The following is a 16,593-nucleotide window of genomic DNA, read 5'->3' as shown; positions in this document are numbered from 1 at the left end:
TCTAGGTGTAAAAAACGAAAGTGCTGTTTTTATATTTAAATGCATATTTGAAGTATAGAAGTACATGAATGCAAAGAAAAACCAAGACCTAGACATACAGCATGGGACAAAAGGAAATTGTTTCAGCAGCAGTAATCATGCGAGAGTCAGTGTTCAGATGTCACTCAGGTTATTATAGCTGGGGCGTGAACTTTTGAAGAAGGTAGCACATAATTATCAGTTAGCTACATGGCAACTTTACACAGTTGTCATTTCATTTCCTTGTCTTAGGCTGGATGCAAACCCAAACTCCTCTTCAGCTTTAAATCTGCATTTATACCAGTCATGCACACTTTCCCCGTTCTCCAAGCAGGCTGCATTACAGCCTGCATGGACAACAGCCTGCATTGATCACAAGCCCAGGCTCCCATTCCCTGGTTGAGGGTCCAACCAGGATACTCAAAACCAATGACAACGCTGCACTGCAGCGTTGTGATTGGTCAGGGGGGCCTAGGTGCTTACCTATCACAATGCTGTATTGCAACATTGTGATTGGTCAGGGGTGACTTTGCTGTGCTTCCTGTTCTTCTGACTGGCAAGGGGAGCAGGAGCTGAGACCTTAAGTGCTCAACTTTAGGTTTCTTGGCACTTAAGCAAAACTATTTGCTGTCTCAATTTTGGATCCCATTACCAGGGCGTTTTACTATTATGCATGGTCTACGTTTACACATACCTGCATTTTCTTTCTATCATTATTTTTGCCATTCCCTTATGTTTTTCAATGTTTCTCACCTTTTATACAATGTTTTGATTTGGTTTGTTTAGTACTACCATTACTTCTCGGATATTACTGCCTTAATTTAATCATAAAATGCATTTTTACCATATTGTCATGTATATGCTTCTGTGCAGTTAATTCTTTTCTTTCTTTGCATGCTGGTTTCGTTTACATTTCCCCTGAGTTTATTTTCTCCTATGTGGTCTAACTTGAGGTGTGACTGTATTCATTTTCTGTGTGGTGCAGTTCACCCAGATCACATTTTACTTCCACTTACTGTTTGGGGATTCACAATTTGGTGTTTTCACCCTTTCTATACTTTTCACTATAGGTCTCCCCTGGGATGATGTGTTGGGTGTACGCCACCCATTTTGCTTTCTTGTTGGGTGTTTCCACCCATTGCTTCCATTCTGTTGGGTGTAAGTCCCCCATTTTTTTTATTCTGGTTGGGTGTAAGCCACCCTCTGCTGCTTGGTTTCTGGTTGGGTGTAATTCACCAGTTGCTTACTTATGATTGCTTTCTGTTTGGGTGTTAGTCACCAAGTGCTTACTTTCTGTTTGGGGGTATTTCACCCTTTGCTTGCTTTCTGGTTGGGTGTATTCTCATCCTGTTGGGTGTAATTAGCCCCTTGCTTGCTTTCTGTTGGGTGCTAGTCACCAGTTGCTTACTATTGGTTGGATGTAAGTCTTCCTCTTTTCTTCTTCCTTTTGCTGTGTTCCGTGTTTCCCATTTTCTTCACCAGTCTGGCCAGCTGGTGTGGTTGTGGTGGTAACTTTGGTGCACTCTCTTTGTTTGTTTTCATGGTATACTTCTTTCTTGTTTATGCATGTCTTTTTCTCTTTTTTGCTTTTGCGTTTTTGGACGGTTTCCTTCCTTTTGAAATGTCTTGTTTCATATTTGCTCTGCTAAGGAAGGAGATGTGTATCTTATCTAGTTAACGCATTCTTCTACTCTACTTTCGTGTTTTACTTATTGCAATGCTGTTTACATTTTTTGTATTTTGCTACATATTCTCTTTTCCTTTATTGTTTCTATTTAGATCATATTTCCACCTTGCTTAATTTAGCATGTTTTGCATAATTACAGTGCAATTCATATTCTTCTTCTTGCAAGTTTCTTCTGTAATACTGTGATGTTTCTACTTTATATTTGCTTTGGATTTGTACATTTTATAAAGGGGGAAGGTGTTTTATATCTAAGGTTTCTATCTTACACCTTCCCTGTTTCTCTGCCTCTGCTGCTCAGCCAGTATGAATAGTATGGGTAGAATATTGGTCTGGATGGTGATGTCACTGAAATATGTGAATTGCTGTGAGGCAGAGTGTCCGTTAGATCCTGGGCTGAGGAGCAGAGAGGCTGCTCCTGGCGGGGCCTTATTTACATCTTTACTGGAAAACCTACTTAACATCAAAGAACAATAAACATATTCATCTGGAACCTAACCACGTCTACTGGAACTCCTTCCTACGATACAACACTGTATCAATACACGATACAATACAACTCTAAATCTTGATATATTATCTTCCCCTTTTACATTTATACCCTTTCTATGTATTTATGCACCTATATATTTATTTATTACTTTACTCCTACTGTAGAGGGAAGAAAAACAACTTTGACTCTCTCCAATGCACTACTCTGTCTCACCCTTTACATATCCCAATACATCCTCTATCTTCACTCTCTGACTCATCCCGAACCTCATTCTACTATGATTTCCAAAATAACCTTTTATAGACTGTTCCCTCTGTGGCACACCCAAAACCTCATTATACTACTACGCTCTCCCAAACAACCTTCTCTAAATTCTTCCCTCATGTATCCCTTCTTTGACTCATCGCAAACCTCATTTCACTACTATGATCTCCCTAATCCCTTTCTAGAGAGACTTCCTTCTTCCATCTCTCCTTTTACTTATCCCAAACCTCACCTTACTACTATGATCCCCCAAATAACACTTTCTAGACTCTGCTCTCTTCTATCCCTCCATTATCCTATTCAATCCAACTATCAGACTTGCATGTCGACCCCTCGAATTAACTCATATTTCCCTATACTAAGCAACCACTAATCCTTTTGGGTTTCCGGAGTAGCGTGCTACTTTCGGAAAAGCTTTTTTTTTCGCCTCGTATAGGGTAGTAAATGCTATATAAATACAATTAAAATCATACGACAAGCAGGGGGCACAAAAGGGGCTTAAGGGTCAGTGGAAAGGCAGAGAAGAATGTGGATCGGATGGAGTACTAAATGAAAGAAAACATATTATTTTGTTAAATAACCAACATTTGTGAAGTATTTCCAAACAGAGAGAGGGAGAGAGTGTGTGTACGTTTTTTGTCTGCGTGTGTAAAAATTCCTGGTGAAATCCAACAGACATCCCACCATACCTAACTGAAAGTGATGAAGCAAAGCTTCGCATATTTTGCGGCTTTCCGAAGTCAAGAACCTCGTTTATGTGTAATAAGGTAACAAATGTATGTTCTACTAACGTTTATTTTTGTTTGGGAAAAGTTTACGAAGCTTGCCTATGTGTATTTCTAATGCATTTAATCCGTGTCCTTTAATATGGCCGCCGCTTGTATTTTAGTTACTGCGCATGCGTCAGCCACACTCACGTGTCCTGACGCGTCTGCAGAAGTGGGGGGAAATTTATGCGCATGCGTAATGCATAGCTGTGCCCATCATGTGGTACTACTCGTGCAACTGCTCTTGTGCCTGTATCCATGTAGCTAACATTTAAACTGCATAAGGATATTTTATGATGATAAGTAGAAAGTACAAACCCTGTGATGTGTTTTCATGATGACATTATTATGTATTAATTTGTTTTCGCTTACTTTTCATGTACCGTGGGGAATGGGGGTCTGAGAGAGAGGAGAGCCATATTGGAGGTCCCTTCTGCGTCTGCGCAAACTCTGAGGCACAGCGGACCTTGACTGATGGAACATAGCCAGTTGGCAGCGATGGGCGAGATGCTCCTGAGAAAGTCACCTCTGCCCTGCGAGAACAGCGAATGTGGCTCCTTATATGTTACAATGTAATATTGTGCTACTGCTTGCCGTGTAGCTTCTCATGGGAACCCCAATCTTTCTAGGCGGTGCCCAAACATGCAAATACAGGCTTGAAATATTGCATTGTGATTGGTGTGTTACCCAAATCCTACCTTAGGACCAATCGAAATTGAGGGATTCTGACACTTTGCAACATTGGGGGGTGGTACACTGTCCCCAAACTGTATATCTACCCTGGGTTCACCTAGGGAACCGTCCGACTTGTCTGGTTTAGCTGACCTGTCACTGACCCATCATACTCAATAGGTGAATGAAGATACAGAGAGCTGCGGAGCACTCTGTCCGAAATTGACCATAGACTAAGGTTCTACTGAACCTTAAAGTGCTGGCGAAGCACTTTGCTGGGAGTTCGCTGACCCAATCGGGGTCTTGATCGATAGCTGCAGAGCGGGTGGAGCGCAGGCGTTGCTTCCGAACTGTGGGTTCCGCTCCTGTCCTGAGCGGTCCTGTCTGAGGGTTTGCTGTCCTGTCCTGAGGTCCTGTCCTAACTCCTAATCTGAGGGTATCCTGTCCTGTGTGTCCATTCTGCACCTGCTGTCCTTTGAGGGGTATCCTTCCTTGAGGGTTTCCTGTCCTTAACTGACCCGTGGCCAGGGTTTGGTTTCCACACCATTCTAGGTAAATATTGCTCTGAATCTCTTAGAATCTTGCACCTTCTGAATTTCTAACTTTTGCTTCAATAAAGTTTACCATTGCATATGTTATTTTTCCATGTCTTTCCGCAACTATTGAGTCATTTGCATTTCCATAAGTTTGTTCCTATGTCTTCTCACTTGTTAGAAATTATATTTTGCATTGCAGTTTGTCATTTTCTGATATGGTCTAGAACCTCATTGCCTAGACTGTTTAAAGGCCCGTTCACCTTAAGTGAAGCGTGCTACTCTTTATAGGCCCTCCTATAGTTATACATACATAGTCTGCTCATGCTTAAATATTTCTGAATAGCATAGTATCTTCTCGTTACATTTTATATCAGTATTTCAATGATTACTTTGTCGTTATTTCTCTATAGTTACATCATTTACATTATCTTGGTTATTGATTGCCTTATTCTGATGTACCTTATGCATGAAGCAAATGAACTTTAGATAAACATTTTAAAACTTCCCGTTGTCCGTGGTCATTTCATCAGTATTTTGAATGTTATTGGTTTGGGTTTGTATTTTGCTGCCTTTCCTTTTACAGCTAGCTCCCTGATTCATTGTGGTCATTAGGTACCCGCATCGGTGGATGGTAAGTCGGGTGCACTGAGAAATAATAGTAGGGAACACACACACACAAATTGGTAGAGCTCGTGAAGTCACCTGGTCAATGTATATGGTGATTTGAAAGTATATGGGCCCTGAAGCCGGAAACGGCGAAAATTATTGGTCGGGTGGCCTCGCGCGCTCTATCAAAAGCACCTGTACACAACTATTTATCACTAAACATATTTACTAGGGGAGTGTAACACCCCAAACACAACCCTCCCGAAGCCGCGCCCCTACATATGTCACAGTACAGTGCAGGCAATTCACAGATTAACAAACCTAAAAGGCCATGTATGCAAATTATTCAAGTTTGACAGTACATATCAATAACATTTTAGATGCAAGGGGCTTACTAATCATGGTGTGGAGCACATCTGTGCTGTATTCCATTTAAAATAGCTATCCGAACAGTGTTTCAAAGAGGGTCAAGGAAGCATCAGATAGGATGAAGTATATCCAATACTTGTCCTAAATTGAATGGGGAGTATGAACTTGCTGAATATCCTTATTTTTCCAATGCTCATGTTTCTAGCACTGCTCTTAAGCATGGCAGTGATGCGGAGGAGTGTGAGGTAGATATAGTCATGCGTGTTGCTACTTACCCTCTTCAGCTGGGTTCAAGGATGATTTAAATGTCAGCCCACTGGTGATGCATGAGATGCAACTAGTCTTGGGTGGGGGAGGGAAGGGCAGTCAGGTAGGATGTTCAGTTTGGTACAAAGACCAGCTCAGCTGGGAATAGGTAGGTCTTTTCAGCACTTCAGAAGGTTAGAAACGTTTTTGATTCTTTCTTTCAGGGAGTTCCATAATGTGGTTGTCTGTACTGAGAGGGAGGTTCCACTGGTGCTGGTGACAGCAGCGTTGTGATTGGCTTAGGGGAGCCTGTGTGCTTCCTGCTTCTGGGATTCAGGAAGAGAAGCAAAGGAGAGACAACGGATGAGAGACGGCAGAAGTGCAGAGGGAAGAGCTATATATTTTCTTTCCACCAACTCACCCCGCCACCCTTGTTCCGTGCCAGCTGCCATTGCTAATAAGTCATTATACTAGCAGCACAATTACCTGGCTGAAGTCTCAGTTGGCGAACTTACAGTTTGGAAGAACATGATGATATGCTACCTTTTATGCTTTACTTCCTTACATCAGTGATTCAACAGGACTCTTCCAGTTCGGTCCCATTGCATTCTGCTAAATCCCTACTGGAACAGTACGTGTCATGATGCGTGCCATGTTCCAGGGATGGGATCCACTCACAAGTATTATCTAACTAGGAATTGTATCCATGAACTAGGACGCACGTCTCACAGCAAAGATGACACAGAAGAAGCATCCCTTAGAGTACATGCTCTGGTTCCCCGTAAGGGCAATAGACCCATGAAAAATCATTAATCACCTCCAGTATTATCCCTATCCCTGGTATGTTTAATAAACATCTAAACTTCCAGAATCTCTCAAATGACCAAACTGCAAACATTCATTTTGGCTAAGTCGAAATTGCTAAAATTAGTAGAAACAATGATTAATGATACTGGAGAAAAGCATGAAAACACTAACCCGGTGATCATCACTGAACCTGCTGACATGTGCTTTAATTAGGAGTCACTTCTTACCCACCGCCTCGCCCTGGCATCTCCCAGGGGCGGCCTTAGGCATGTGCAAGCAGTGCACCTGCACAGGGCCGCCAAACCCCAGGGGCTGCCACGCCAATATATATCCTTAATATAATAATCCTCTGAGGATGGATACATATTTGCGTGGCGGCCCCTGGCAGGGATTTGGCGTCCTCCGGCTCTGTTCCACTTCCAAACACCCGGAGTCCCCCTCTTCACTGGCCTCCACGCCTGCGTTCCTCCTGGTTCCTGATTGGCTTATTTTTTCCCTATCCACTCCCTCATGTCGTGTGTCACAATACCCTCCTCCTCCTAAATGTTATAGTTCTGAGACTAATTCGGAAGGGTAGGAGCAGCCGCAGGTACTGGTCATCTAACGCTTTTTTGGGACATTTTATTAAAACACCTTCCTGATCTCCGGGGGGCTCCGCCCCGCCCGGACCCCCTCTCCCTGCCCAGGGCCGCCATGAGCCGAGAGCCGCCCCTGCATTTTCATAGGTCTGTGCCTATTTTGCCTTCATATATTCCAACTTGGGTAATTAAAAATCAATCAACAGTTGAACGTTTGCTAGTTACCATGAACCTCCCTTAGAGCCTCAGCTGGCAAGTGGGTTGGGAATGGAATTGGCTGGGATTTGCTTTTTTGGAACTCTTCCCAAAGCTTCTTGTTCTCAGTAACATACTCACAGGTTCACAAGGCTCAGCTTAGCAGTTGCCTAGCAAGTAAGAGTCCATTTCTGCTGGCTGCTTGCATGTAATCAGTGCTTAATTTGTGCCAGTGTTTGATGGTGCTTTGCACTAGCACCTAATTCCTAACAATAACACTTTTTATGACCGTCTACAAGATGGCGGCACTGCCTGCTATTTTCAGCAGAGCACATCAGATTAGCAATGAACTAAAGAATAGAAATAGCTGTGCATCCACAAACCATTACTACTGGCATGATGCATCACTGGCAGGAGTGGGTGGCCCAAGCTGCAGTTGCACCATTAGTGATACCATGGGCTTTGGCAATAATCTCGGGAAATGAAGCACTTACTACAAATGATTTGGTAGGCTTGAGCAAGGAGAGCATAATACACATCAAAGATTGATGCGAACACAATTACTGGTATAACAAAAGAACAATTACCTTGAAGTGGGTGAAAAAACAACCTACACACTGAAAAAATTAATAATTAAAAGTTTGCTCGACTGCTTTCTGGCAATAAAGACACTGAAAATCAATTGCGGGTTTCCGAAGCAGTTTGATAATGTTTGGGGAAACTGAGCCTGTAACCAAACTTGTTAGAGGTAAAAAAGAAAATGTGATCATGGAGAGAGAGAGAGAGAACACTTATCCCTGAAGATTCAAAAAGGCTGAGCGAAAAGCCCACTTTGTGAAAAATGAAAGTGGGTACAGATAAATGCAAAGTGTGATGGGGGTGGTTTTGAGGCGCTAAAGTCATTTTCGAGATTGCTGCTTTGGAGTTTGTGCTTGTGTTAGTGGAAATTTACAAAAAACTATTGTTACAGAATATGACTAATCTTTGACTCATCCTGCAACATTTAGTTGCTTTGATTCTCTATCAAAGGAAACAAAATATCATTCAGTTGATGAAAAGGTGAAAATTTCATTATCAACACGCTGTCTCACAAAAACGCCTAGTAGAATTTAAAAATGAGAGGTGGTTGAGCCTCTTGCAGCTCCAGGCAGAGTCCTGTCTCAACTAAAGGTCCTCTTATACAGTAGAGCCCAAAAGGAGCCAAACTTTGATTGGGCTTCTTCCTGCCACCCACGCTCCAACCTCAGGCAAAAGAAAATAATAAAAAATCAAGCAGTGACCTTTGATGTCAACAGACTGCCCCAGAGAGGAATCAAAAACATGGCTCTTAGATGGATGACATCCTTCCTCTCGGGATGCGCACAGAGGATTTGTCTCCCTCCCTTCACCAAACGGCCCAAGCACACCATCTGTGGCATCCCACAAGTCTCATCATCAGTCTCACCGTCTTGAACATCTACATGATGCCACTAGCAGACATGGTCAGAGCGCACGGCATCAACATCATATCCTATGCAGATGACATCCAGTTCATCCTATCACTCACAGTGACCCCCAACATGACGGAAGCCAACTTCCACAACTGAATGAAGAACGTCTCAGCCTGAATGGAAGACAACTGCATGAAACTGAACACAGACAAAACTGAAGTACTGGTTTTTACCAGCCATTCCTCCCACTGGGACGGCTCCTGGAGGCCATCGAAACTTGGACCGACTCTGAAAGATCATGCCCACAACCTCGGCATCATCCTAGACAGTAATCTCCATGAAAAAATAGGTCAACGCTGTCCCCTCGGTCTGCTTCCACTCGTCCGGATGCTCCGCAGAATCTTGACATGGCTACCCACCCGCACCAGGAAAACAGTGACACAGGCCCTCATCACCAGCCATCTGGACTACGGCAATGGACTCTATGCAGGCACCACCGGTGAACTCTTAAGAAACACCAGATGATCCAGAACGCAGTAGCTAGACTGATCCTCAACCTGCCCAAAAGGACCCACATCTCCCAGCACCCGAGACCTCCACTGGCTCCCCATACTGAAGAGATGTAATTTCAAGCTCCAGACCCACGCCTTCAAAGCCTACACAACTAAGGACCGGCATACATGAACCACCGCCTGAACTTCCGCCACCCACCCAGAAACCTCTGCTCACCTCGCCCTCGCACAGACACTGTGCATCTGCCGCGCCAGAGTATGATCATCCTCCTACCTCTCTGCAAAAACTTGGAACGCCCTTCCCCCCACCTTCAAATAGTTCCCTCTTTGCTGACTTCAGGTAGGGACTCAAGACCTGGCTTTTCGACTGACACCCACAGCCCCCTCACGGGAGATAAGCAGCGCTATAAATACAGTTTGATTGATTGATGTAAAAATATGAGCGAGAAAGATGCACTGATCTAGTGGCAGAATTGCACAATGTGAAACCAGAAAACCCGGGTTCCCCACTTGACCATACTGTGTGATCCAGGGCAAATATTTTATTTTATTGGTCCTCCTTTTTCAAGTCGAAGCCTGTCTGGTTGCAAAAAGATTTCTTGGTGACATTCAGAAAGCTTGCCAGGGAATGCATTTAGCCTATCCGTTACCACTGGCTTTCTTGTTTGTTACTCACATTTGCTTGTTTTCTAATTACTGGCTTTATTTGTTTTAGGCTGTTCAGCATGTCTTTCTCCCTTCCATGGAGAATAGTCTAACATCACTCCTTGTATTCTTCCACGAATGCTCGCTGTTTGTAAACAGGCCTTTACATTTTGAACTTATCTTGTCACATTTGCTGTGCATTTAAAGACAGAGGTCATATGGCAGACTCTGTCTTCTGAAGGACCTTGGTGTTTACTTTTTACTTTACTTTCACTGACATCAAAGTGACAGGATTTGAATGACAACTTTGCTGGATACTGGAGGTGGAAAGGAAATGAACTGTGCAAATATTTCAGAAAATATCAGAATTAGGAAAGCACCAATGAAGCACTTTTTTGTAATTCTGAAGTGTGGTTAAAACAAATACTTTAATACGATTAAAACAAATCAATACACTTAGTGATGCCATTTCAACACACATTCCCATTTTTCCACTATATAGGTAATGAGTGAAACTGTATGTTCAAATGTAATGGTCATTTCAATAAAAAAATGTGTAGTCTAATCGCAGTGCGCTACCACTGCATATTCCACTTTAGGCTACTCCAGTCTACGACACTCCACACCACTCTACTCTATGACACTCCACTCTAGACCACTCTACAACACTCCACTGTAAGAGACACCTTGCTATTTCACTCTATGCCACCCCATGCTACGCTACTCCACTCCACTCTATGATACTCCACTGCACTTGACTCTGTGACACTCTATGCCACTCTATGCCCTTTTATTCCACTCTACACCACTCCACGACACTTTACTCCACAATACTTTACTTCACTCTACACCACTCTAACACTCCACAGCACACTACGATGCTCAACGCCCCTCCACTTAACAACACTACTCATTTCTATGCCACTACTCTACTCTCCACAACACTCCACTCCACATCACTGTACACCACTCCACTCTAGGACACTCTACTCTATGCCACTCTGCCACTCTACACTATGAAACTCTACTCCGGTCTACCCCAATCGACTCTAAGATACTTTAATCCACTGTAGGCCATTCCCTCTACGTCACTTTACTCCACTCATGACACACCCCTCCACTCTACAACACACTACTTCATTTTATGCCACTCCAATACTCCACTTCGCACCACTCCACTGTACGCCACTTTGTGCCACTACATGACATTCTCACACTCCACGACATTCCACTCTACTGTACTGTATGCCACTACGCTTTATGACACTCTTTGCCCCTCTACTCCTCTCTATGGGCCTCCACTCTATGGCACTTTACTCCATGTCACTCAACACCACTCCATTACACTTTACTCCACTCTACAACACTCTTCTCCACACAACTCCCCCTACGCCACTTTACTCCACTCTATCTAGTCCACTCTACGATACACTACTCCGCTCTATGCCACTCTTTGACACTCTACTCCACTCACCGCTCCTCCACTCTACAAACCTCCACTCAAGTCCACTACACTCTACTCCTGTCTATGGCACGCCACATCACTCTCCTCTACATCACTAACTTTTATGCATGCTGAACAGCAGCCACACTGGTGTATAACATGGCTAAAAATACATTGGCAAAGCTTTAGCATAGGCAGGACCTATTGCTTGTATTCATATTCTCTTTAAAAGCACTTTCAAATATGTGAATTCAGGATTGCCCTGAATAAAAACCTCTTACATTTGATTTAATAAACTATTATGTTGCAAAAAAAGTAAATAAGAATCTAGGCCACATATAGGTTGTGCATTACAACTAACTTACCTTTTGGTTCGCTAGTGGCATTGTCATTTTGGTGGTCGGCATGAATGTTTCTAAGTACATTCTTAAAAACATAGCTCTATGCAGTAATACATTCTGGTGTGCTAGGGTGAAAAGTTTCCTTGTGATAAAGAAATCACTTCTTAAAACGTTTTTAAAAGACTTATATTTTTTCATATTTGTTGTCGATTTACTTACTGAACATTTTCAAGGCTCGGCTCGTGCACGGGCTTGTAGAGCCAAGCCAGAACACTGGCTCTGCTCTCCCTGCTAATTTGTTGGCCTGCCCAGCTCTACAAAAAGTACAGACTCCTGAAATAAATGCTACAAAAATAAAGTCTTAATAATGGAGACTGCATAAATAGGAATCACGCAAACATACATACCTACCGAAACATCTACATGCATTTAATTTAACCCAACTTCAAAGCACTGGTCCCACAATCAAGAGCTGGAGGTGGACTAGTAATCAATGTAACTAACATTACAACTAAAGGTGGCCATTGAATCGGTCTAAATGTGTAACTATTTAATAAGGCAATATTTTTGCACGATCTTTATTTTTGCAATCTATTTTTGAGTCTATATTTCTAAAGATTTTGTTTTATATGTAATCTGCACCCTTTATTTGGTGTCGGAGTCCAGAGTTCACACTTATTTAATGTTATTTATAAATGTTTTTGTCTTCAAAATAGGCCAACACAGCTCAATTTAATGCGTCACAGATTGACGCATCGAATTCCCATGAATGGCAATCGGCAATAAACGTATGGTTCGTAAACAGTATCCTTAAATAATAATTTAAACAGATTTTAAAAAACTGCTGACGTTTTGTAAAATACTATGACATGTTTATTAATTTTTCTTAGCATACTCCAGGTTTGAGTTCTCGGGCATAAAAATGCATTCTTCCTTGCAGCAATATTAATTTATCTTGGGAAATGTAGTAAAATCTAATAGAGAGACTCCAAAATTACTTAATGGCATCTTAAAGAATTTTTAAAGAGTACTGCATTGGACCAAAATTCTAAAAAATAAAAAATAAAAAAAATCAGGCCTTTTTCTCTAAGGTACCACATGACTGCACCGAATTGGAATTATTATAACTGCTGAACTAAGTACTATGCAAAATATCTTATTTGAATAAAGTATTTCAGAGATGTATGCAAATACTATTTGCTTTTGTTATCAACTGTGTGTTTGTACGTACCTGAATATCTCGGTAGGAGAGAATTAAATTGATGACAATGTCTGCAGATAGTACTTCAATGTTGTCCATACGCTGTCGTATCCGCAATAGCTCATCGGCTAAATCTGTGCCAGTGTAAAGATTCCGTGCTTTTCGAATGTCGTTGAGAATGGCTTCTTGGAAAAATTGGCTAAATTAAGAAAGGAAAAAATAATAAGCACTAATTTAAATTTGTGTTCATCAACAATTAAAACATAGTTTACTTAGTCTTTTAACAATTACCATACCCACATAAAATGTCTGCATTATTTCCAAAATAAATAAAGAAAATACACTCAAGTGAGCACACACTTTATTCGACACGTCCTAAGAAACCACTAGATACTTAACCAACAATGACAAGATCAGTGCTCTCTATTGCTGATACAGACCTACAGTGCCATGGAGGTCGTAAAAAGATAGACCCAATATATGACCTTATGGTATATGCATACATTGTGGGCTAGAGGCAAAAATAACAAGGAAGTGGTCCTCCAACGTGGGTAAAACAAACCCATGCATGCAAACTTTGGAGAAATTGTTTGGCACAGAGGTCCGCAGACACCCTAGCAACTAAAGGGTTAAGAAGTCAATAAGCCAACGTTATACAAAACAAGCTGTCAAGGAAACAGATTGAATGGCTGAGTGAAACGCTCGAATTATCACCTATGCAATAGGTCTCGCATTTGCGAGAGTTTAAGCTATTGGCCTTGTAAATGACAATGCCTTTTATTTATGTTTTAAAAACCAACACGTAAATAAAAGGCATTTCCATTTACAATGCCAATAGCTCAAACTCTCCAACTGCGAGACCTATTGCATTGCAAATGCCTGTTTTTTAAAGCCATCTTTATTAGCATTTTCAGCACACACTTTACAGCGGCTTTGCCAGTTCATGCCAGTCGGACAAGCATCTCAATCTGAATAACGCTTCCAACATAATGTCTGATACCATGTTGAGCTGTTTCTGCATACTCTTGAGTTACATGTGCTTAAGATGTTAAAAAACAAATGGGACACAAATATAAACAATATCCAAACTTTCAGTCGTCGTGTTCTCTTGATGGCGTAAGTGTCCCAACCACCCTGTGATACACGAGCCCCGTACATACATTCCCCTTGTGTACTAACATGTATCACCGCTTGGATTGAAGCCCAAAGCATGTATTTGCACTACATTCTCTCAGCCTCTCCAAGTCAAAAACCTACAAAAACAGCAACTCCGGTTATATATAGTGCTCAGAAACGATACGTGTGCTAGATAAAAACAAAATTATAATTCTTCTTTTGAAACCATGATTCTTGGACATCACATGTATCCCTTGATGCACCTGTCAAGCTTTGAAAACACCTATATGGCCTTACTTCAGTGCTTTCCTGTCGCTGCACTCCAGTTACCAACCCCTTGGCTGCGAGATCCATGCTGTTTGTAAACCTCTCTGCTCCCCGCACGCACTCTGAAGTCCCTCCGCCCTCCTGCTAGTCACAGACATGCTGGGCTGACCCTACCCTACTGCTCAGGATTTTTTTTTTTGCAGTTTTAATAGCATGAACGCAACCCGAAGGTATCAGGGCACTTTACTTTCATGAGCACCAGTTGTATTACAGACTGACTGCCTGACAGACTCATTTCTAGGCACGGAGAGATGAAGTGGTTTGCACAGGATACTTGAGCATCCCGCTGAGATTCCGATTGGCTCGCAGCCGGCCATTGATTGATTGCCTCCAGGGTGACTGGGTGGATGGCTGCGAGACGATCAGGGTAGGGAGTGGAAGGGGCCTAAGGAGGTCAGAGGTTAGTCGAGATGGAAGAAGTGGGCGGGGAGTTTGTGGAACGGAATGAAGGCGTGTGGCGGGGCAGCAGGTTCTTAATTGTCTGGAAGTTTCACATTATACAGGGAACGTTGCATGCTATAGAGCCCCCGGACACATTTTAAACCACAAGTGCCGGTGCTGATTTATGCAGCCAGTACCTGAGTGCACTGTCTGCTCTGAACCTGAAACATTCTTGGAGAAATGCAATTGGAAAGCAAGCATATGTTCATTGGCAAAATTTGCAAAGCATGTTCACCGAAACACTGCGCAGCCGTTTACATATAGAGCCGAGAATTACGGAGGGACTGGGAGGCAAGTGATTGGCGAGCCAGCTCGAAGCTCGGTCGGGGCATGAGCAAAAGGAAGCGAACAGCAGCGGCGGACGCTGCGACTGCAGGCTATACTGTAACAAAGCCTGGTGGGAGGCGCCGACTGTCAGCCTACGCCGGTAGGAGGCCCCGAGGCACACTCCAGGCACTGGACACACACATAGGAGATGGGTGCCGGCCTACAAAGTGGGCCTGCTCGTGCGCCAATACTGACCGGGCTGTGCCGATGCTCCAGCCCCAGAACAAATAACCAGTAAGGGCGCCTGCTGATAGCGCCTCAACAAAGCTGGCGGCTGGAGACTGTTGTGCTGGGGCTGAGAGTCCACGAACGATAACACCCACCGGATGGAGAGGTGGGCCGCTGGGGGGGCGCCAGGCGTGGTCGCGATCCCACGTGTGTGCTCTTTTAAACCCTGTCACGTGCACGTTGTAGGCAAGGCGTGAGCGTGCACATCGGCGTGCCCTGCAGCTCGTGCCCAGTAGCGGCGCCTGAATAAGTGCTGGTGCGGCTGGTGCGGCCCAGGGAGGGGGCTGCCAAAGCGCCTAAAGCAAAAAAATAAAACAACAAAAAACAAGTGAATTCGGCGAAGCAGGCGCTGCTGGAGTTCAGCAGGTGAGAGCAGGCCGAGTCGGAGAGCGTGGGCTGAAACGCCAGAGGGAGGGAAACACTGGCGTGCACTGGCTCTGGGCGTCTGATGCGTGTGTATCTGTTTGTTGTTGAGGGAGACGAGTACGCGTGCACTGGCTGGGGGCGGCTGGTGCGTGTGTATTTCTTGCAGCACTTACTGCATGCAGCTGGCTTGCATGGACGGAAGGGGGACAGGAGATGTGCACACCGTGTGGCTGTACGTGCGTGTGCACCAGCTCCAATCTCCAATCACCATGCGCGTGCCCATCTCCTGTCCCACTTCCGAGGCAAGTCAGCAACAATAGATCTTGCTGGCAACAGCGCTTCGCGCTGCGTCGCCAAGTACAAGACCTAAAAACTGGGATGAGTACAAAAGGTCATTGAACTACAACCAACCTGACAAAGAGGATTGCAGTTGGTCATCATGCATTTCACTTTCAACACTTTGAGCATGGGATGCAATCATGAGGAGTGCATGAACTAGCATCCCAGGAGGACATGTTTAATTGAATGAAATTGAATGAAATTGTGTCTTATATCGCGCTAACTTAGCCCAATGGGCGTCAAGTTCAAATCTGTAAAGCAGCATAGTGTTAAAGAGGTACAAGTCTATAAACCTAAAGTCTAGGAGAGAGGATCAAACACTAAGCTCTACCCAAATTTAAATCCAAAACTAAGCAACTCTGGTCCTGAAGGTCATCACTGGGGATGGGAAAGTACTGTCAAATGTGGGATTGTTTTTATTCAGAATTTTATAATTAGGAATTTAGATTAGCATGATCATACAATGCCCAAAGGCCCAACATTTTACGACAATGGCATTCATTCATCAAACCGCTTTAACTTATTAACTTAAAGCAAAGACATTTTTGTCACTCTGACCTATTCCAAATTAATTTAGGAAATGTTGGTAGCAAGTGAATGTTGCCATTTCCCGATTGCATTCGGAAATTACACTTCTTTCT

At 43.3% G+C, this 16,593-nt stretch overlaps 1 protein-coding gene across 2 annotated transcripts in view; it reads right to left on the bottom strand.

Annotated features, from left to right (window-relative positions):
* MAP3K5 (mitogen-activated protein kinase kinase kinase 5) overlaps window positions 1-16,593 on the bottom strand; it is a 1,111,277-nt gene that overhangs the window by 672,680 nt on the left and 422,004 nt on the right. For both annotated transcript variants that reach the window (XM_078649188.1, XM_078649189.1), the window contains exon 5: window positions 12,839-13,007. In XM_078649188.1, coding sequence (XP_078505314.1) covers window positions 12,839-13,007 — 169 coding nt within the window. The remainder of the gene's footprint in view (window positions 1-12,838; window positions 13,008-16,593) is intronic.

Source organism: Lissotriton helveticus, chromosome 6, assembly GCF_964261635.1.
Source record: "Lissotriton helveticus chromosome 6, aLisHel1.1, whole genome shotgun sequence".
Classification (NCBI taxonomy): Eukaryota; Metazoa; Chordata; class Amphibia; order Caudata; family Salamandridae; genus Lissotriton; species Lissotriton helveticus.
The sequence above is the reverse complement of the archived record's forward strand: the minus strand, read 5'-3'. Positions and strand labels throughout refer to the sequence as shown.